The 23,607-nt window shown below is 46.6% G+C and overlaps 1 protein-coding gene across 2 annotated transcripts in view; it reads left to right on the forward strand.

The window, feature by feature from the left end:
• The first annotated feature begins 486 nt into the window (after positions 1–486).
• The window catches only part of TNFSF11 (TNF superfamily member 11), a 31,251-nt gene continuing 8,130 nt past the window's right edge, over positions 487–23,607 (forward strand). For both annotated transcript variants that reach the window (XR_014529622.1, XM_083519654.1), the window contains exons 1-2: positions 487–731; positions 13,828–13,995. Coding sequence is in view for 1 of the 2 variants with exons in the window: in XM_083519654.1 (XP_083375780.1) it covers positions 516–731; positions 13,828–13,995 (384 nt within the window). In the remaining variant the exon portion in view is untranslated. The remainder of the gene's footprint in view (positions 732–13,827; positions 13,996–23,607) is intronic.

Raw genomic sequence — 23,607 nt, forward strand, 5'->3', positions numbered from 1 at the left:
CACTTAACAATGTTAATAAGTGTAATTTTCAATAAGGCTATGGTTTATGTTTGTTTGTCTTATGTGTTTGTTTATAATGTTGTGAAAACCAATAATTTTGGGGGGGAAAAAACTGGATTTCGGCTTCCACACCCCTCTCCAAGTGAAAGGAGAAAAGTGAAAGCGGGGGAAAGAAAAGGGGAGTCGATGTCCGTCCGAAGCAGCAGCAGGGAACCCCTCTCCCCCACCGGAAGGCGATTCTGAAGTTCTCCAGCCGGGCGCAGGAGCGGAAGATCCGCCACAGCGTTGCTGCTGCAGCTGCAGCTCCTCGACGGCTCTCCACCGGGGTTGCGCAGCGTCCCCGACAAGCAGCCGCCGGCTTTTCCGCCTCCTGGCCGGGCTTCACCGGCGCGCTGCCCTCCCTGCCCGTCGGGGCGGAGCCGGTCCCGGCTGGGCGTCGCCGTCGGGCGAGCCTATAAAGGGCCCGTTGGGCGGCGCTGCGCTCCGGGCGGCAGTTTGGGCGCGAGCGCGCGGAGATGCGGCGCGCCAGCCGAGACTACGCCAAGTACTTGCGCGGCGCCGAGGAGCCGGAGGGCGCCCCGCCGCTGCCTTCCCTGCCCGCGCCGCCTCCGCCGCCCAGCGCGCAGCCCTCCGCCGCGCCCGCCTCGCGCTCGCTGCTGGCCGCGCTGGCGCTGCTGGGCCTCGGACAGGTGGTCTGCAGCATCGCCCTCTTCCTCTACTTCCGAGCGCAGGTAAGCGGGGCTCCCCGGCCAGGGATGCGCGCGGGCGCACCGACGGCGCGCGGCTCCCGGTGCGCTGGGCGGGCGCGGCTGGGGGGCTTGAGCGCAGGTCCCAGGGGAAGACTGACCATCAGGTCAATTGCTTCTGGTTGTTGTTTAGTCGTGTCTGCCTCTTCGTGACCCCATGGACCAGAGCACGCCAGGCACTCCTGTCATAGCTGTCAATATTTCCCCCTTTTTAAGGGAAAGTCCCTTATTCCGAATAGGATTCCCCGCAAGAAAAGGGAAAAATCGACAGCTATGAATCCCGTCTTCCACTGCCTCCCACAGTTTGGTCAAACTCATGCTGGTAGCTTCGAAAACACTGTCCCACCATCTCGTCCTCTGTCGTTCCCTTCTCCTTGTGCCCTCCATCTTTCCCAACATCAGGGTCTTTTCCAGGGAGTCTTCTCTTCTCATGAGCGGCCAAAGTATTGGAGCCTCAGCTTCAGGATCTGTCCTTCCAGTGAGCACTCAGGGCTGGTTTCCTTCAGAATGGAGAGGTTTGATCTTCTTGCAGTCCATGGGACTCTCAAGAGTCTCCTCCAGCACCATCATTCAAAAGCATCAATTCTTTGGCGATCAGCCTTCTTTATGGTCCAGCTCTCGCTTCCATACATCACTACTGGGAAGACCATAGCTTTTACTATACAGACCTTTGTTGGCAAGGTGATGTCTCTGCTTTTTAAGATGCTGTCTAGGTTTGTCATTGCTTTTCTCCCAAAAAGCAGGCAAGGTCAATGGCTAGCTTGGGCCAAAAGGGGGTGATGCGCCGTTGGGTGTGTTTATAAACCCTCTGAAAAGCACATGTAGCTTTTTATTTTTAACAAGATGTTTAAATTCACTGCTTGTTGAGTAGCGCCTGTTTAACTGGAACGAGGATGAGGTTGGTTTCAGGCAACGTTACTCCGTGGTTGTGGCTGCCGTTTAACTTGAAGCTTAATATTTCATAGAATTGTAGAATTGGAAAGGACCAGAAGATCGTCTAGTCCATGGGTGGGCAAACTAAGGCCTGGGGGCCGGATCCAGCCCAATCGCCTTCTCAATCCGGCCCGTGGACGGTCCAGGAATCAGCATGTTTTTACATGAGTAGAATGTGCCTTTTATTTAAAATGCATCTCTGGATTATTTGTGGGGCCTGCCTGGTGTTTTTACATGGTAGAATGTGTGCTTTTATTTAAAATGCATCTCTGGGTTATTTTGGGGGCATAGCAATTCTCCCCCCCCCCTCAAAATATAGTCCGGCCCCCCGCAAGGTGTGAGGGAAAGTGGACCGGTTCCCTGCTGAAAAAGTTTGCTGACCCCTGATCTAGTCCAGTCCCCAGCAATGCAGGAATATGCAGCTGTCCCGTCAGGGGATCAAACCTGCAGCCTTGGCGTTACCAGCACCGCGCTCTAACCAACGGAGCTTAAAAAGCTGCATCCAACCCACAAGCTTCACAGCTTTCCATTAAGTCGGGAAAGGGCAGAGGGAAGAAGGAGCTGCTTTGTATCATTCTGCGACTGAGAGTTTTAGGATGCCCGTGCATGCAACTTCGGCTTTGATTTTTGCTGATCAGCTTGGTAACTCATGATTAGAAACCGGAAGTGCCTCATGGCTGCCATACAGTTGGAAGCGAGTTGCTTAGATGTTTTGGAAACTGGAAAGACAGGGATGTAAATGTCTCATGGAAAAATAATAACCTGGTGATTGCTGGTGAACCTTAGCTCTGAAACCGTGTGGCTGTCAACTCAAGCTCAAGGTAGCAATCCACTTTAATACAATTGTGATTGGTTACTGAGGGGCTGGGATTGTGCCCCGACATGGATCTAGTAACTTTCTTAATGCAGAGAGAAAGACAGCTGAAACTGATTCTTATTGCATTTGCTTTGGGAAAGAGCTGGGTTTTTAATTTTTTTTTATCTCTTAATCCTGGGAAAAGAATCGATACTTCTGAATAGATTCAAGAAGACGGGTTCCAGAAATGCCTTCTTTCATCTCCGAAAGAGAGAACCTCATGCCACAGAAATCTAGAAAATAAAGAGGGGTTTGTTGTGGTCAGCACAAATATATCTGCATTGCCGGGGTAGAGGAGGCAGCTTGTAGCGTCGGCTTTCTGGTGGTTTATGCTGTGGTGCTGAAAGGATTTTTCTTTCTTTCTTGGAAATTACCCTGCGCATTGGTTGAGTTCGCTTTTTTTGTTGTTTTGGCTTAGCGTTCTGAAATTTCTCAGAGGAAGTTAGAGGCTGATGTTTGCTCTTATCTCCCCAGAGGTAGAAGCAAATTCTGGTTTTGGGTTTCTCTTGTCTTCCTGATGAACGAAGCGTTTCTTAGTAGCGCAAGGCAGTAATGCTGCGCTGTAGAAATGTTATAGAATAAATGCAAGGGAGATTTCCCCCTTGGGATATTAAACACCTTGCCTTACAATAAGACAAAAAGCGTAAATATTGGGATTCCACCCAGGTGGCTCCTTTTAAGTTTCAAATAACCACCCCAATCCAGGATGCGACCATTCTGCTGAAGCTAGGTAATCTGGGTCTGGTCAGAACCTGGATATTTCAAGGAAAGCACCTTGAGCTTCATGATGGAAGGAGCGCAAGAGGGTACATGGCTCTTCTCCTCCCCATTTCACCCTCACAACAAGCCTGCGAGGTAGCTTAGGCTTAGGGATGGTGGCTGGCTCTAGATTGCCCCGTGAGCTTCATGGCTGAGTGGGGATTCGAACCCTGCTTTCCCAGGTCCTAGTCCATTATGCCAGGCTGGCTCTTTTATATCTTGGGTATTCATCTGTTAGCTCATGTAAATCACTTCACTGAAACTTGCGGTCTTCACAGATGCGTCAGTATCTTAAATGAAAGGTTTTCCCTCTGCAGTATTGGATTTCTGAGGATGATAATGTTGACTGTCTGTGCAACTGCATAGAACAGACCAGTGAGATGTATGAAGGAAGTAACCTGATGCCCCATGCAACTCAGTGGGGTTTACTTTCGAGTAAGGCTTCCCTTTATCTGCCATGCTTCGGATTAGGCTGCAAGTATTTCTTCCTCCGCTACAGCTTCCATTCACAAAACCCCTTTTAAGCCGCCAAGTATGCAATTACACCAATGTCAGCTGTGCCACATACCGTATTTTTCGCTCTGTAAGACGCACCAGACCACAAGACGCACCTAGTTTTTGGAGGAGGAAAACAAGAAAAGAAATATTCTGAATCTCAGAAGCCAGAACAGTAAGAGGGATCTCTGCGCAGTGAAAGCAGCAATCCCTCTTGCTGTTCTGGCTTCTGGGATAGCTGCGCAGCCTGCATTCGCTCCATAAGAGGCACACACATTTCCCCTTACTTTTTAGGAGGGAAAAAGTGAGTCTTATAGAGCAAAAAATACTGTACATTGCATCTAGATTAACTGGCGGCCACAAACCCAGGGAGTCAACATCTGGGTCCTGGAAAGGCAGTTCAGTTGGGTAAGACAGCCTTGTGAATGTGGAATTGTCAAGTAGATAATATTTTCTCATTGACAAAAAGCATTTGATAACTTAAAGTTGGAGTCTTTTCCTTTGGGCTTTCATTTAGTGCCTCAGAACCCATGCAAACTAAACGCCTGTTGTCACTGCGTTCCTGTAGCCCATGTGGTGCCGGCCAGTCGTTTTGGACGATGGCATTTCTAACTCCAGGCTGGCTGAAGCTGATGGCAGCTTTTGTCCAAAATATCTGCAGGGCATCATGTGGGCTCCCTCTTCTGCAGCCCGTTGGTTTTTATCTGCAGCTCTGCACATCGGGACGCGGGTGGCGCTGTGGGTTAAACCACAGAGCCTAGGGCTTGCCGATCAGAAGGTCAGTGATTCGAATCCCCGCAACGGGGTGAGATCCTGTTGCTTGGTCCCTGCTCCTGCTAACCTAGCAGTTTGAAAGCACGTCAAAGTGCAAGTAGATAAATAGGTACCACTCTGGTGGGAAGGTAAATGGCGTTTCCGTGCGCTGCTCTGGTTCTCCAGAAGTGGTTTAGTCATGCTGCCCACATGACCCGGAAGCTGTACGCTGGCTCTTTCAGCCAATAAAGCGAGATGAGCGCCGCAACCCCAGAGTCCGGTCACGACTGGACCTAATGGTCAGGGGACCCTTTACCTGCACATCAACATTCTCCAGCTTTGTGCCCACAGACATTTGGGCCGCAACTTCCATCCTTGCTGATCCTTGGCCACACTCACTGGGGTGAAGGGAGCTGCAGTCTAATAAATATCCGGAGTGTTTGCTGAGCTCAGGGCAAATCACTCGCTGTTGCTTTTGTTCCCCCCTCCTCCCTCCTCCCCTTCTTGGGGATGGTGGCAGCACCCTCACCTTCCTTCCAGGCTTGTTTGGGCTGTTGCAACAGTGAAGCCTCACAGTTTCCCATTTTTTTTCTTTTGCAGGAGCACTGCCTCCAGGGTTCTCCCTTTCCTCCTCCTTCCTTACCTTGCTTTATGAAGAAAGGAGGTGGAAATCCTGTCTGGGTGGCCAGGAAGTGTCCTCCTGGCTGTCCTGGCAGTGCCTCCCCCCACATGCAAGGCTTGGGATGCTTGTCCTGATTTTCTAAGTGCCCTCGGGACAGCCCTGGGTACCAGTGTTTGGGGAAGGATGAGGTTCCGAGGTTCATATCTGATTAAATTAAAAAAAACAAAAACCTATTTCTGAGGTGTGACTCTCTTTCCACCGGGACATTTGGGTTTGACTCTGGTTCAGTTCACCGGTACTTTTTAAAAACTCTGCCCTTAAGCACTAACCTTAAAAAATGGTTTGTTTACTGGTGCATTGGAACAATTTCAGATGGGTTGATACAGGCCTGAACGAGCTACGTAAAGATGAGCCACCAGACGTGAGTTGTGGCCTGGGCCTTGTTTGCAGTGCCTTGTCTGTCTGGGCAGTTCCTGGCAGCTAGCCAAAGCAGACCGCTAGCCGAGGGCCTGTTGGGCTCAGCAGGTCAAAAGTTGTGCAAACTTGGCTTAATCACAGAGGTCTTGCCATTGGAATGCAAAGTTCCTACAGTGAACAGTATTGTAACTTGGAGAAATGCTATCTGCGTTCCGTAATTTTATAGCTCTGTCTGTCACCTTTGTCCACTAGAACACAGAATGAATTTCTTTCTACATGATAGAAAAAAGAGGTTGAGCTCAAATCACGTTTTTATTCGTCTTGGCTCTCCCAGCATCAAATAACAGCCAGTGTAGTCCAACAAGCAGGGAACAAACCATTTATGCTAGTCTGTAGCAGAGCCACATACAGAACACCATATGCTGTTAGGGTCGCCCCATCTAATAAAAATAGTGAACCGAGAAAGGAAGAGAGTGGCTGGTGGGATAGACCTTTGTTCTGCAGATAAGCAAGAGTCTGAGTCTTTTAAGTTGCCTCCCTAAGCATAATTTAACTTCTGGAAGCCAAAGATGACCAACCAGCTTAGATGGCTTTACAGAAGAATTAGAATCACCTGTGGTAGATTCATGCTCCATTAATGTCAACCGTATTTGAATGAAATATCCATGTTAAATGTATAAACAACAAGACAAAGAAAGAGAGAGAAATTACTCATGTTAAGAGGCAAATGATGATGAGGATTTTATTTTATTACTCACTTTTCATCCTAAGGTCCTGGTGTGGTTTGCAACCGTTTAAAATACAACATCAAAAACAGCTAAAAAATTTCGTAGCTAGCAGTAATATACACTTTGGATGTTCCTACTTGGAAGAAGTTGAATATGGAACATTTAACTGCCATTGCTGATCGCTTTTACCAGACCTCCAGGGGAATGTCAGCACTGGGTTTAACTGGGGCAGAGTCCACAGGTGGCTGTTGGAAATAGTGTGCTAGAATGGAAAGACCCTGGCCTGAACTGGCAAGGCAGTTCTTAGGCTTTTATTTTCACTTTGTCTGAGATGAGGCACACTGATAAAATATCTAGGTCAGGCGTCCCCAAACTCGGCCCTCCAGCTGTTTTGGGACTACAGTTCCCATCATCCCTGACCTGTTAGCTAGGAATGATGGGAGTTGTAGTCCCAAAAGAGCTGGAAGGCCAAGTTTGGGGATGCCTGATCTAGGTAGAGACCTGAGTCCTGGCTTTACCACATCTCTCTTGGTTCTTGGAAATCTGCATACTAATTCAAATTCATGGTCTGAACTAGCCAGCCCTTTCAAATCAGCTGCACTCAGTTTCTTCATTTGGAGTAAAATTCTTTAGAAATTTCAGATTGGTCCACAGTGTTTTTAGATTTTAATGATCTCTGTCCTCATCTGAGAGAGGCAGTATGTCCAGGAGATGTGAGAACCAATACTCCAAATCCACTGTCCTTGTCCTCCTGCAAGGATGGAAATTTGTCATGCTCTTAAACATCCTGCTCATTTTTAGGTCCAAGCTGAAGGACTAGTGGCAAGGACTAGGGGCAGAGGGGATGGGACCGACAATAAGATTCCTGTGTCCAAGTGTCATCCAATGTATCACTTAAGAATGGAAGGAAAGAAGGGAGTTGTTTTGGCACAGTGATGCTACCCATCAGTCTCTGTGCATATTTCAATGTTTGTGCAGTTCAATGCTTCCTTCCATGTTAAATACGACTTGCTGGAGTGTCCGTGATTCTTGTATGAGATTCTTGTATCTTTGTCCTCAGTGTCTGGTCCTCAAAAGTATACTGCACCTGAATTTATAAAGCATTTTGTTAACAGCTGCCTATCATTGTGACTTGTGCTGCGTCATGTATGTTCCAGAAATCTAGAAAGCAACACAAGCTTGAAAACTCAAGAAGTGTGGCAAATGCAAGGCTACATGTGAACAGCACCTCTTGACTTGCAGCCAAGATAATTTCCCTTCTCCATTTGGGAGCACTTAGATCAGGGGTCAGCAACCTTTTTCAGCCGTGGACTGGTCCACTGTCCCTCAGACCATGGGGGGGGGGACGGATGGACCATACTATATATTTTTTTTTGGGGGGGGGAAATGAACCAATTCCTGTGCCCCATAAATAACTCAGAGGTGCCTTTAAAATAAAAGCACACATTCTACTCATGTAAAAACAAGCTGATTCTCGGACCGTCCACGGGCCGGATTGAGAAGGCGATTGGGCCACATCTGGCCCCTGGGCCTTAGGTTGCCTACGCCTGACTTAGATGCTGGCCCCGAAGCCCATTCAGAATATGTAGCCTTTTTCTGCCACCTCCACCACAGCTGCCTCAAGTTTAGCAACTTTTATCTGTTCCTCATGTTTTCTTTCATGTTTGATGCATTTTTCTTAATTTCACCAGTTGCCCAGTCTTTTGCAGGTTCTTACTATGGTTCAAATCCCCGCGACGGGGAGAGCTCCCGTTGTTCGGTCCCAGCTCCTGCCAACCTAGCAGTTCGAAAGCACTTCAAAGTGCAAGTAGATAAATAGGTACCACTCCGGCGGGAAGGTAAACGGCGTTTCCGTGCGCTGCTCTGGTTCGCCAGAAGCGGCTTAGTCATGCTGGCCACATGACCCGGAAGCTGTACGCCGGCTCCCATAGCCAATAGAGCGAGATGAGCGCCGCAACCCCAGAGTCGGCCACGACTGGACCTAATGGTCAGGGGTCCCTTTACCTTTACTATGGTTCAAGTACAGAATATAAAATGTATTTGCCACCTGTTAGCCACCAAAACTTTCTGACATGCTTTTAACAACATACAACACTACATCTTTGGCTTTTGCTAATTATAATATTGATTATGATTGTTCACCTTTGGTTCAACAACTCCCCCCTTTTGCTATATTCCCTGTTTCCCAGTCTGCGGAAAGTTTACATATGCGACCTTAAACTGGTTGATGAAGTTTGGTAGCTAGCAAGCAACTCGTAAATCTTAATAAAATTATCGTGAACATTCCTTGTCTTGCTGAAGTTGTTAGCTAGATTGTGTTGCACAGATTTGTAGGCACATTTGCGGTGGCATCACTCACACGTCCCTCTGTTGCTGTTGCCTCCTTCCTGCCTGCCTGCCTGCCCATGCTGGGCTTCCGTCCAAAATGGCTTCATATGGATCTAGTAGATCTGATTTTAAGAGTTTGAGCCACGACCCTCCCCACTTTTTCCAGCTTGCGGTGGCTAGTTTAAAGCCCTTCCCTCAGCCAGCTGCAAAGTGTTTTGAGTGTATTGTTGTTGTTGTTTAGTTGTTTAGTCGTGTCCAACTCTTCGTGACCCCCTGGACCAGAGCACGCCAGGCACTCCTGTCTTCCACTGCCTCCCGCAGTTTGGTCAAACTCATGTTGGTAGCTTCGAGAACACTGTCGAACCATCTTGTCCTCTGTCGTCCCCTTCTCCTTGTGCCCTCTATGCTTCCCAACATCAGGGTCTTTTCCAGGGAGTCTTCTCTTCTCATGAGGTGGCCGAAGTATTGGAGCCTCAGCTTCAGGACCTGCCCTTCCAGTGAGCACTCAGGGCTGATTTCCTTCAGAATGGAGAGGTTTGATCTTCTTGCAGTCCATGGGACTCTCAAGAGTCTCTTCCAGCACCATAATTCAAAAGCATTAAAAACCATAGCTTTAACTATACGGACCTTTGTTGGCAAGGTGATGTCTCTGCTTTTTAAGATGCTGTCTAGGTTTGTCATTGCTTTTCTCCCAAGAAGCAGGCGTCTTTTAATTTCATGGCTGCTGTCACCATCTGCAGTGATCATGGAGCCCAAGAAAGTAAAATCTCTCACTGACTCCACTTCTTCCCCTTCTATTTGCCAGGAGGTGATGGGACCAGTGGCCATGATCTTCGTTTTTTTGATGTTGAATGTATAGTGGCATCAAACTTTTAAAGCCTTACATATGTGGGTCCCCCCTCCCCTTCCAGGATTTTTGAAGCCCAGATTTTGCCCTGAATTCACTCTGTGTTAGAGCTTAGCTCCCTTCTTCAGGGCCATCTTGTAGCTTGAGGTCTTGGTTTATGAAAATCTTAACCACATGTGAAACCATACACCAGAGTGAAAAGTGCATGTTGTTATCTCAAACAGGAAACAGAATGGCCCTGTGAATCTCAACCAGGAAGCTGTGGTTGCTTACCTGTTTTTGTATTTTGCATGAGTAAGAGTTTTTACTGTGCTAGAGAAAGTGGAACATGGGTGAAACTCTGAGGACAGGTTCACACAGTTGTTTTCATGGACCCAAAACACTCTACATGGTTGACCTTGAGTACCCATGTTCGGTGATCCCACCGCAGTAGATTAATGCACTGCTTTCCATTTGTTTTGTTTTATTTATGAGTTACCGTATTTTTTGCCCTATAGGACGCACCGGCCCATAGGATGCACCTAGTTTTTTTGGGGGGAAATCAAGGAATTTTTTTTTATTTCCCCCCAGGTTTGCGCAGCCATCCCCAAGCTAGAAGAGGGAGACGGAGCACTCCGTCTCCCTCTTCTGCCTTCAGGGACAGCCTCTCTAGCCTCAGTGGGGCTGCGGCTTGCCCCGCTGTCCTCTGAGCTTGTGGGGCTGGTGATGGGGAGAAGCAAGCTTGCTCCCCCCCCCGCCAGCCTCCAGATCAGGTCCAGGAATAGCGGGGTGGCGGTGCTCTGCCTCCCCGCTATCCCCCGAGCTTGTGGGGCTGGCGATGGGGAGAAGCAAGCTTGATTCCCCCCCCCCGCCAGCCTCCAGACCAGGTCAGGGAATAGCGGGGTGGCGGCGCTGCGCCTCCCTGCTGTCCCCCAAGCTTGCGGGCTGCAGGCTGCTGCCCGCAAGCCTTGCGAGCCCGCGGGACCTCCCGCTGGGCTCGCAAGGCTTGCGGATAGCTTCCTGAAGCCTGGAGAGCAAGAGGGGTCGGTGCGCACCAACCCCTCTCGCTCTCCAGGCTTCAGCGAAAGCCTGCATTCGGCCCATAGGACGCACACACATTTCCCCTTCATTTTTGGAGGGGGAAAAGTGCGTCCTATAGGGCGAAAAATGCGGTACTTCCTATGAGACATAACAATAAATATATATAGAAAACAATCGCTTATATAAAAACAGTCAAAATAATTACATATATAAAAACATTTTAAAACACACACACACACACACACACACACACACACACATACATACAGGAGCATGGCGGTAGGTTTTTTTATGCCTGTGGCAGCAATTATTTGCACAATAAAACAAGCTGGTTCAGGTTAAGGATGAAGTACACCAGGTCGAAACTCTGTTCAGCAGTGGATCCTTTTGGGAATTACAGAGAAAGAACTACACAAACAGTAGAGAAATTTATTCATGTATGCGACTACAGTGGCAAGAAGACATCCCAGCAAAAGAAGAATGGATACCAATATTTAATGAATATGCAGAAATGGCAAAACCTACTGGAAAAATAAGAAATCAAGATAACAAACATTTTATAAAAGAATGGAAATGGTTTATTGAATATTTACAAACAAACTGTAAACAGATAAGAACATTGGCAGGATTATTGTACCGTGGTACCTTGGTTTACAACCATAATCTGTTCCGGAGGTCCGTTTTTAAACCAAAACAGGTTGTAACCCAAGGCGTGCTTTCGCCAATGGGGCCTCCCCCCCCAAATTTATTCGTAATCCAAAAAAAAAAAAGGGTTGTAATCCAAAAAGCAAGGTACCACTGTAATGATCTGCAGTTTTATAAGAGTATACAGTGTATTTAAAGTAGATTAATAAATGAGCAAATTAAGTTAATTTGGATATGCAGAAAATAAATTTAAGGAACCGCAGAAAGAGGGGGAAGGAAGTCAAGTTTTGAAATGTTAAAATGATTGTAAAATTCTTGAAATGTATAAAATTGAGAAACATAAGTAAAACATCAACAACTCTTCTTCAACAGTGGGGCAGCTGCTGGGAAGTCAAGCCTTTAATCTTTTTAGTTACACCAGCTTTTGCCAGCGTAACTTTTACCGAGTTGCCAGGTCATGTGGCCAAGCAGAAGGTGCTTAGGATCGATCCTAACTTTCCCTTCTCTGGTCCCACCACACACGCCCAGAACCACGGGTGCATTCTAGAGCTGCCCAATCAGCATGCAAGGTGAACTTCTCAGCCACCGAGAAGAAGTCTTCTCGCCAGTGTCATGTTTCCTAGAAAAAGAGGTGTCGTAACTCACCATGAACGCCTCACTCGTTCTCTTATCATGGCAATGGCGCCCACCTGAGAGGTGCCACAACTGAGTTCCGACTGCAAAAAAGCCCTGTCTATAAATATTAGTGGATGGATAGATAGATACATAGAGTGGGTGGTCATGGGTGACCTTCTGCCATAGATGCTTTAGTTGGAATTCCTGCATTGCAGGGGGTTGACAAGATGACTCGTGGAGTCCCCCTGTAGTTACATCATAGCAGAAGGTGCTTCGGAAGGCAGGGGCGACCCATTGTGAACAATGGAACATTAAGGAAAACACTAGTTGAGTCTGTTGTAAACAAAAATTCTTACCCCTTATGGGGTATCCAAGGGCCCATATAGAGTCCTTACGTAGGTTCCCTATTGGTAGGAGAAAATAACAGAGGTCAACCAGAGAATATTGAGAAGCAAAGCTGCTAGTAAGCCCGATCTTTATTGATCTGTTGCAACAGGGTCCTCACTCACCACACGCAGGAGAGAGGAGGAACCCAGAACAATGGTGCGCAAGGCCTTATATAGACATTTTAAATTCCCTGCCCTGGAGCTCAAGACCACCCCTCCATACATCATACATACATCACGGAAGGGGTGTAACCTAAGATCACCCCCCAGATACATCATATCTACATCACAGGAAAGGCGGTCTACAGCAGAAATCTGAGTGACTTGTTTATCTTGTCTGACAGGTTACCTGTTTAGTGGTGACTTGATTGGATTGCCTGGGAAGCCTGGCCAGTCTTTTGTAATGATAAATACTTAGTTCCTGAGCCAGGTCACAGGCTCTCACCCTATTCATATCTTAAATGTGCCCTTAAGACAGGATTTGTGAAGGAAAAAGACAATGGGGAGGTTTCCCACTTTGACCTTTCAGAGAAATAATTGAGGTCAATTTGTTCGGGACTTTTTTTGTGGGGTTTTCAGACATGTGGTTTATATATTTATGTACGTGTTTGCTTGGAACATTTATGAGCATCTATTACATATCTAAGACCTTAAAATTCTTATCACAAGTCCCTCCAAATGAAGGCGTTGGAGCCCTCCAAATCATTTGGCTATGTTATTTGCACAGCAGATATTGGCTCTGCCTGAAAGTCAAGGCATATAGATCTGCAGTGTTATAGATGGGATCTTGGCAGGTGAAGAAAATGTTTCTGTGAACAGCCCCTGAGACACGCAGAATTGTAGACGGCATCCAGCTTGCGTCTCCCTGGGATCTCTGCCCCTGGGCTTTCGTTTTTCCAGACCTCTTCTACTTTGCCTCTCAGCCTTCAATTCCCTCACCCCCTCAAACACTGCTTTTCCTTTTTTCTGGCAGCTGCCAGTAGCCCTTTTCCCAGCAAAATTGATGTTCAAAACCCCGTGCATCCTGCATTTATAACTGATTTTCTAGCTTAAGTCTGATTTGCATACCCAATGAAAAAGAAACATGTGCGCTTTGCTTCACACATATCCTTGTGTATACAGTGGTACCTCGGGTTACATACGCTTCAGGTTATATACGCTTCAGGTTACAGACTCCGCTAACCCAGAAATAGTACCTCGGGTTAAGAACTTGCTTCAGGTTGAGAACAAAAATTGTGCTCTGGCGGCAGCGAGAGGCCCCATTAGCTAAAGTGGTGCTTCAGGTTAAGAACAGTTTCAGGTTAAGAACGGACCTCCGGAACGAATTAAGTACTTAACTCGAGGTACAACTGTATTCTCTTTCCTGAAAGGGCTCTCTAGATCAGGTTATCTCTTCAAAGTGTGGCTGCCATCAAGTTAACGGCCAGGACTCCCTTCCTCTGTGGGTCTGATCACGATAAAGTTTCCGTTTTTAGTTTGCATGCTCAATACCTTCTGACAAACCTGCCAACCATGACTTTAGCTGCTCCTTTTAAGAACATAGCAATGGCCTTGCTGGACCAGGGCAATTTTTTTTTGGACATTTGATATCTCTGGGATGGCCTCCTTTCTGCTTTTGGGTGCATGAACAATCTGTGAAATAAAAGCAGTGAGATGTCTTTGAATATTTTCTTTCAGATGGACCCTAACAGAATTTCGGAAGAAGATACGCATTGTCTGAGAACCTTTCTGAGACTCCAGGGGAATATAGACCTGCAGGAAACAACCTTGGCAAACCAAGAAACAAGGCTGCTGTCTGAATCGTGCAGAAGGATGAAGCAGGCATTTCAAGGAGCAATGCAGAAGGTCAGTGCAGCCCAGCTGGTCCAAAGCTTGCAGCTAGCCTGCACATTAACCCCAGTGCAAAGTGAGTTCCTGGCACCCACAGATCCAAAACGGTCAGTCAGTAGCTGGCTTGCCCTGCTTAGCCGAGAAGCCAATTTCTTCTTGGTGTGACTGCCAATAATAATAATAATAATAATAATATATAATAATAATAATTTATTCCCCGCCCATCTGGCTGAGTTTCCCCAGCCACTCTGGGCGGCTCCCAATCAAGTATTAAAAATAATAGTGTTAAATATTAAAAACTTCCCTGAACAGGTCTGCCTTCAGATGTCTTTTAAAAATAGGATAGCTACCGTATTTTTCACTCTATTGGATGCAGTTTTTCCTCTCCAAAAATTGAGGGGAAATGTGTGTGCGTCCTATAGAGCGAATGCAGGCTTGTGCCATAGCCGCGCGCAACCCCTCCGGCAAGGAGAGGCTGCACGGGGCTAAAGCGGAAGCCCAAACTGCCTTGCCTTCTTCCATAGCTGCGCACAACCCCTCTGGCAGGGAGAGGTTGTGTGCAGCCTGTACGCTGCTCTTTGGGGCTGGGGGGGGGGAATATTTTTTCCCTTGATTTCCCCCCCTAAAAACTCAGTGTGCCCTATGGTCCGGTGCGCCCTATGGTGCGAAAAATACGGTACTTATTTCCTTCACATCTGAAGGGAGGGTGTTCCACAGGGTGGGCGCCACTCAGGGTGGGCCCTCGGCGCTGGACCTCAGTGTCCGGGTTGAATGATGGGGGTGGAGACGCTCCTTCAGGTATACAGGACCGAGGCCATTTAGGGCTTTCAAGGTCAGCACCAACACTTTGAATCGTGCTCAGAAACGTACTGGGAGCCAATGCAGATCTCTCAGAACCGGTGTTATGTGGTCCCGGCGGCCACTCCCAGTCACCAGTCTAGCTGCCACATTCTGGATTAATTGCAGTTTCCGGGCCACCTTCAAAGGTAGCCCCACATAGAGCGTGTTGCAGTAGTCCCGATGCAGTACCTGCATTGGGAACGTAATACAGTGGTACCTCGGGTTACAGACGCTTCAGGTTACAGACGCTTCAGGTTACAGACTCCGCTAACCTAGAAATAGTACCTTGGGTTAAGAACTTTGCTTCAGGACGAGAACAGAAATCGTGCTCCGGTGGCGTGGCGGCAGCAGGGGCCCCATTAGCTAAAGTGGTGCTTCAGGTTAAGAACAGTTTCAGGTTAAAAACGGACCTCCGGAACGAATTAAGTTCTTAACCCGAGGTACCACTGCATAGTATCGGTTCAGCACCTCAGAGCTGTTTTTCCATCCGAATACAAGTGGCACCCTTAAGCACCTTAAAAAAAAAACATGATTAACCCAACCTGCAGTTTGTTTCTTACCCGCAGCTCATTTTATACTTACGGTTGCTTTGGAAAAACTGTTATTCCTGGCATTATGTTCATCTGGGGTATATAATTAATTCTATAATCAATATCAATAAATTATGGTCCACAATTCTTCATTCCCTCTTAATGGAAAAAGTTTGGCGTTCAGGCGGTACAGAATATAAATTCTGCATGTCCCTCAGCAGAAAGTGCTTGGAGTTTATCCTAGTGGTTAAATGACACAGTAATACCGTATTGGCCCGACTATAAGCCTCACGTTCTCCCCACATTCTGACCTTACGGTATGCAGCCAGGAGCGCAGCAAAGTGGCGTCTGTCCTGCGCATAGGCCCCTGTCCTCTGCGCAGCGCGGCTCCCTGCCCCGTATGCAGCCAGGGGCAGCGAGGAATGGAGTGGCTTATATTCGGGTATTTTTTGTTTTCTCTCCCCCCGCTGAATTTTAAAGGTGCGGCTTATATTCGGGTGTGGCTTATATTCAGGCCAATACAGCAGATAAATGACACAGCTCAGGACCGCAATACCTCAAGGACTTCCTCTCCCCATATAAACTGGGCCCTGCGATCATCATCTGAGGCCCTTCTTTGTGTGCTTCCGCCACGAGAGGGCCGGAGGGTGGCAACACGAGAATGGGCCTTTTCTGTAGTGGCTCCCCATTTGCAGGATGCTACCCCCAGAGAGGTTCTCCTGGTGCTTTCATTTTTAGGTGCGAGGTGAAAATGTTCCTCTTGTCTGAACGTGGACAAATTATGATAAACTATAGCTTGGGACGCGGGTGGCGCTGTGGGTTAACCACAGAGCCTAGGGCTTGCCGATCAATAGGTTGGCAGTACGAATCCCAGCGATGGGGTGAGCTCCCATTGCTCAGTCCCTGCTCCTGCCAACCTAGTAGTTCGAAAGCACGAAGTTCAAGTAGATAAATAGGTACCGCTTCAGCGGGAAGGTAAATACCATTTCCGTATGCTGCTCTGGTTCGCCAGAAGCGGCTTAGTCATGCTGGCCACATGACCCGGAAGCTGTATGCCGGCTCCCTCGGCCAGTAAAGTGAGATGAGCGCCGCAACCCCAGAGTCCTCCACGACTGGGCCTAATGGTCAGGGGTCCCTTTACCTTTATAGCTTAGAGATGCTTGTTTCAACAGAGGGATCAGATAGGATGAAGAGCAGGCTAGAAACATATTCAATACATAATTGAACCGCAGATTACAGTTAACCACAGTTTTTCAAGTTCAGTCAAGTTGTGGTTAATCTTAAACAGAAGCAGCGCTTTCTTTCAGCTAGATTTTGCTGGAACTCAGTTCTGGCACCACTCAGGTGGGCGCCATTGCCGTTATAGGAGAATGAGGGAGGTGTTCATGGTGAGTTCCGGCACCTCATTATTCTAGAAAAAAAATAGCTCTGCATAGAAGTGATAATTTGCAAATTCTTGCAAGAGAAAGAAAAACCAAAATAAGTAATGGTTGCTGTTGCTATTATTGCCTTGTTTCTATAATCTGTAGTTTCGATTTGCTAAAAATCTAATGAAAATATTTTTTTAAAAGTTTCCAACGTCCTTTGCACAGCCACGCTGGAGGAGAAGTGAGAAACAGGTGGCTCACTGCAGTTTGTTGTTATAAAGCGGAAACTTTCACTTTTGAGTTGAGCGTTGAATCTGAATGAAGCCAGTGAGGGGTTTTGAAACCTACGTAGGTCTTCCCAGTCTGACCACTAGACCACATGGGCTCCGTGAAAAACTGTTGTTGTTTGCAACAAGTCTTTACGATAAAGTGATCCATAAATTGAAAGGAAAAAATATAAGCCCAATTTGTTTGTTTGTTTGTAAACAGTCATGTTTTTATTGTTAAAATAATTCAGCATTAATACACACATATTGCGAATATACAAGCATACATTTCATACAATCCTTAAAAATGTTCAAACATGTCACACAATCCCACAGATAATTCCTTTTCCCATCACCATCCACCACCCCTCACCCCACCTTTGTGTTAGACTTCCAATCTACTCAGTTGCAATTTCTTTCCACTTCTATTACTTTCTTTCACACACCTTTAACCTAATTTCATGCCTCTTTTTCTATTACACATTGTTATCCATCTTATTTAGTATTTCAGTATTTAAAACGGAACTTGTTTATTCTAATAGGAGTTCTGATTTTTCAATATGGTTTTGCAAGTATCCTTTAAACACCTTCCAGTCCCTGTCTATCTTCTCTTTTGAGATCCTTCCAATTTCTCCCATTTTGGGGGGATATATTGTAGTACTCGAATAATTTGGCAAGCCACTCTATTTTTGTCGGTATAATACCACTTTTCCAATTTTTCGCAATCAATAGCCTTGCGGCTACTGTTGCATATAAATATAATGTCTTCTTCCTTTAGACTTCCTGGTACTATTCCCAATAGAAAACCTTCTGGTATATAAGCCCAGTTTGGATGACCATCCCAAGCTCCATAAATCATAAAGGTTGATGAAACTGGGAAGGAGGCCAAGAACTCCACATTCGCCTTCCCCTCCTCTCCTTGTGTGTTTGCTTTGGCACAAAGATCTTGCCCAGGGTTCAGAACAAGCATCAGGTGCAAGGAGATTTTGACATGGGCCTTGTTTTCAAACAAGAGAAGTCAGGGGACATACAGCCCCATTTGAATACTGTGTGTCTCAGTGAACACTGGCTCTCAATTTTCCTTTTGCCTGACTTGAAGACTTAGCAAGTCCTTGAAAACTGAGCACAATACGCTTGCTTCACATGGAAGTGTCTGGCAGAAAGTGCCAGGCAAATGTCTAAGGGTTGGGTAGAAGCAAATACTAGAGGGTCTTTAGAGTGTTTGATCTCTTACACATCACTGCGTATTTAGCTCTATTTAAATGTAATTACAATCTAATCTAGAGCCGTTTAAAAGCTGACAGAGTGCTGGCACTTGATATGTTCTGTCTTTTGTAATTGCCCCTTGTGTAGGAAGTAGAAAACTCTTGGTTCGTTTCCTCTTTATTGCCTTTGAGGGATTCTAATGTCCCAACAGTTCTGTTAATAAAAATTACTGCAATAGGTTTTAATTGCCCTAGTTCAAAGTTTAAAGAAAAGCTTTGTCTGAGTTGTACAGAAGAAAGTGGGCTTAATAGAGCCCTGTGTAATGTTGTACAGTGGTACCTCGGGTTACAGACGCTTCAGGTTACAGACTCCGCTAACCCAGAAATAGTAACTCAGGTTAAGAACTTTGCTTCAGGATGAGAACAGAAACTGCATGGTGGCGGTGGGAGGCCCCATTAGTTAAAGTGGTACCTTAGGTTAAGAACAGTTTCAGGTTAAGAATGGACCTCCAGAAGGAATTAAGTTCTTAACCCAAGGTTAAATTATAAAATTTTGCATAGATAGGGTAGGCCCTGGTTTTCACATTTTAAAAGGTGTACATAATATACACAACTGAAATAATGTGCTGAAGTTGTCTAACTGTTTTCTCACAGTGGCATTTGGAGAAGGAATCAATTTAGCCTCAGTGTCCTAGTGAAATGCTGTCTCCGTGCTTCCACATTTTGAAATACAGGTTTTTCAGTTTTCTGAATACAGGTGATTCACAACTTAGGTGTATTTTGCTTGAGCACATTCAGCTTTACATACTTGACCCCCCCCCCAAAAGCAAAAATTTAAAGAGGGAGGCAGAAAGGGCGAGGGTGCGTGGGGAGAAGAAGATTTTGACAGTCCCACCTGCCATTGAACCCAATGTGCTTCGACAATACAGTGGTACCTTGGTTTACGAACTTAATCCGTTCCGGAAGTCCATTTTTAAACCAAAGCGTTCTTAAACCAAGGCGTGCTTTCCCATAGCAGCGGGGGACTCGATTTACAAATGGAACACACTCAACGTGTTCTGCTTACAAGGCAAAGTTCACAAACCAAAACACCTACTTTGGGTTTGCAGTGTTCTTAATCCAAGTTGTTCATAAACTAAGCTGTTCTTAAACCAAGGTACCACTGTACATGATTTTCTCTTTTCCCTGGAACGTAACCCCCATTTTAGTTGAATATATCTCATGCCTTTTCCTTTCCCCCCAAATTTGTGTACCTTCAAAGGTAGGAAAATAGGTCAACAACAGTTGCAATCTTGGGCTACGGTTTTTTTCTGTACAACAACATTTTTTTTTAAAAAAAACATCCTATGTGGCAGGATATTGGTATAGATCTGTAGGTGCCCTGGGCCATGCCCCCTCCCCAAAAGTTTCCAAGAAGGGTGCTGCCCCCCCCATATCCCATGGTGACGTAAATGCCACACAAGCAAGTGCGGCATGCGCAGATGATGTCAGCACATTGCTCCTGTAGAATCAACAAGTGTAAAAGCGAATTTACTCAGGTAACTTCCTTTTGAGACCGCCTGGAAATAAGCCATTTAAGTGCCACAGGGGGATGAAAGGGCAAAGCTCATTTGCAGATTTGTGGGCTTCCTCCCTCTCTCAAGGGCGAAGTGTGAATAGGTGTGGAAAGCTAATCCCCTTTGGGGTAATGAGCTTTAGTACATCAAAAAAGGGACCTTCCCTGGACCAGAATTTAGGTCAGGGGACAGGAAATCAGCTGGAGTTAAGAGTGAAGGAAGCAGACAGGAAACATTATGCTGGGTTGTGCTCTGCAGTGCAAGTTAGGCAGCGGGGAGAAAGATGGCGTTAGGCTTATTGTTGCTATGCAATCAGCTGGTTTTTTTGGGATGCTGCTGCTGTATTCTGCCTAATTCCTGAAGGAAACACTAACCCTGGATAGCGTACCTGCAGCCCCTGGAATCTTGGGGGAGATTGGGGTGACGTGTAACACCGGTGTCAGAAGTGGGATCTGTGTTTCCGAGCAGAAAAGGCCTGTGAGCATTTGTGAAGTCAAAATGGAGGGAGGAATTGAGGCACCCCTTGAAGAGTTCAGGTTGATGGAGCAGCGGTTGGACCAGCAGCATTGTGAGCAATTAGCAGTGGTGGCACAGAGTAAGCTGTGGCAGGGCCGGCGGTGGCGCAGTGGAACTGGCCACAGTGGGGACTTGCTTCACCTCGCCTCATGGAAGCCTTGCTAAGGGGGAAGCTTAGTAAATAAAAAATGGCCTCTTCCTGGTCAACTGGGACAGAGCATTGTCCAAAGTCTGTGGCAGCCGCCTCACGTGGAACGGCTGCCTCTGAACTGGACCCTTCCAGCTTGTTCGGATAGTGACTAAACTCGGAACGCCGTCTCCAGCCTTTTCGATTCTCTGCTGAAATCTGCGGCTCCAGCTTCCATTTAGACACGTGCAATGTTAGGGTGCCACTTTTCTCACTTGGATCTTGGCCATTGTCCCTGAATTCCCCAGCTCCATTCAAACCAAGTAGCAAAATTACATTTTTTGTTCTTGTAGTCTGTTTGTTGATTTCCTGCTTGAGGCCTTTGCCACTCCAGAGCTGCAGAACCCACTCTTTAAAAAGCGGGAGGCCAAGACGGGCAAACAGAAAACTGCGAGACAGTTTGTGGAGTGATACTTTTCTCTGTCCCCGTCCCCTTGGCTGGGCTCCAGACCTCGTCACCTTTGGGAAAACTCAGGCCTGGACTCGTCTTGCGCATGGCAACAAAGCACTCCATCGGCTGGACCTCCAGGGTGGCCTTTCATGAGGAAACGTTGGCGTCTGAGAGAGTGCTTGAGGAGAGTCTGGCCTCGCAGTCCTGGGGCAGAAGGGGAGAAGTTGAAGCAGGGAGCTGAGAGTCAGGGAAGCCCTATGGCTCAAATCCTGCCTCTGCCATGAACTCTGGAGGTGACCGTAAGCAAACCACGTTCTCTTCAGCCCACCCTTCTCTGCAACAAGGGGGTAAAAATATTATCTCACAGAGGCTGTTTTCGTTTTGTTTAGCATTACACAACGTTGTGTAGCATTTGGAAGACTGCAAAGCCATCTTCTTCTTTTTTTAAAAATGAATTTTATTAGTATTTTCCACACAACAACAACACGAAAGATATCAAAAAATAATAATACACAATACACAAAAAACGACATTCAAAAACTAAAACAAACAACAAAAACAAAACAACAAAAACAAATCCATATCTTACAAGTTAATATTATAAACACTAAAACAACAACAAGAAGACATTGACTTCCACCAATCCCACAGCACCTCCTTTATCTCTCATTGTGTCTTTATCATCTCTATCCATTTCTTTATCATCTCTATCCTAACATCTAGATATAAATCCCTCTTTCATATCCTTTCACTTCACAAGGTTATTCCAGACTCAGCCAGATTTCTGCCCTCGAACCTTGACTTTTGAGGTATTCATTTAGGCACTCTGCAAAGCCATCTTCAATGTCGCTGCTGTTTTTGAGTTGGCAAAGGGCTTTTCGTAGGGTTAGAATTAAAAACTGTTTGGCATCAGGACAAATGTGACTTGTGTGAATATTCTTCAGTGTGCCCATTGCTAGGGCCCACCTAAACTGCCACCTGCAGCAGGGACCCCTTTAAATGTTGTAACTATACGTGGAGTGCGTGGCTTCTCATAATTGTAGAATAGAGGGGATTTTGATAGATGCAACTTGTGCAGGAGTGACAGAATGTGGCCTTCTGGAATTCACTCTTTGACCCAGTTGTAGATGATGTGACCGGGGGGTGGGGGCAGACTTCTGTGTTGGATGAAGCCTGTAGGGCTGCCCCATCTGGTCCACATTCTTCATTCCTCATCTGCCCCCCCGCCCCGTTCAACCTGGCAAATATTGCAAGCCAGTCAGGTATTGGGATATTTTGCTTTCAGTGGACGGTCCCCTTTCCCATGTTGTGCTATTTGTTGTTATAAAGATTCACTGGACCAATTTCTGTGGCTTCGGCATTCTGAACCAGTTTGCTTTCTCTGCAGTTTACTTCCTGAGCTGCAGAGATAGAAACCAGTGAATTTCCTGGAAGATAATGATTGTGATCTTTTCTCTTTCTCGGTGCCTGTCACACAGTCACTTCTAGGCAGCCTATCTGGGTTATGCTCAGATTGTGCTACTGACACTTTCCTTGAAATTAAAACAATGCCCAAACACTTCTTAAAATATTCAAAAGCTTTTCCTTTCACAACCTATAGCTAAAGAAGAATATGTGCAAAGTACTTATTCACAAAGCAGGGGCTTAGTTTTACTTAGTTGAAGATGACAGCTTCTTTCTTAAACGTTCAAACAAACTCTTTCTTTCTTCTTTCTTTCTTTCTTTCTTTCTTTCTTTCTTTCTTTCTTTCTTTCTTTCTTTCTTTCTTTCTGTATTTGCACTCAGCCCTCTGTACATGACCCAGGCAGGCCATGCAGTTCCTTCTGAGCAGTGGCGTAGCGTGGGGGGTGCAGGGGGGGCTGGCCGCACCGGGCGCAACAGCTGGGGGGCGCGCTCGCACTTGCAGCTCTCTGCCTGAGTGCTAAAATCCACGGGTTAGGGGGCTCAAATTACTTGCCTTGCCCCAGATGCTGACAACCCACGCTACGCCACTGCTTCTGAGAGGTTTCCACTTTCTCCTTCCAACAGATTTCTCCTCCTTGCTTCTTTGGGAGAACAGCAACCTGTACTTCTTTCTGTCACATGCATTCACACAGAAATATGAGCACTTCTCTCTATTGTGTTGGTGGGGGGGGGGGGAGAGAGAGAGTTATTGAACACTGTCTCTTCTTCAGTGTTCATGGGAATGTAGCCCTTTAGATACAGTCATACCTCAGGTTAAAGTAGCTTCAGGTTGAGCGTTTTCTGGTTGCGCTCCGCGGCGACCCGGAAGTAACGGAATGCGTTACTTCTGGGTTTCACCATCCGCAGATGCTCAAAATGATGTCATGTGCATGCGCAGAAGCCGCGAATCGCTACCCGCGCATGCGGAGATGCGGGTTGCGTTCGCTTCAGGATGCCAACGGGGCTCCGGAACGGATCCCGTTCGCATCCAGAGATACCACTGTATTTGAAGATGGCTATCATAGTCTTCTGTTCTCCAGGCTAAACATATCCAGCTCCTTCAGCGGTTGCTCATAAGGCTTAGTTTCCAGACCCTTGTTCGTTTTAGGATGTTCCAGCTTGTCAACACCCTTCTTCAGTTGTGGTGCCCAGAACTAGACACAGCATTCCAGGTCTGACCAAGGCAGACTAGAGTGGGTCTATTTCCTTGATCAGACGCTATACTTCTGTTGATGCAGCCTAGAATAGCATTAGCTTTTTTGCTGCTGCATCACACTGTGGACTCATGTTAAGCTTGTGGTCTACGAAGACCTCTAGATCTTTTTC

Source organism: Podarcis liolepis, assembly GCF_965112155.1.
Source record: "Podarcis liolepis genome assembly, chromosome: 8".
Taxonomy (NCBI): domain Eukaryota; kingdom Metazoa; phylum Chordata; class Lepidosauria; order Squamata; family Lacertidae; genus Podarcis; species Podarcis liolepis.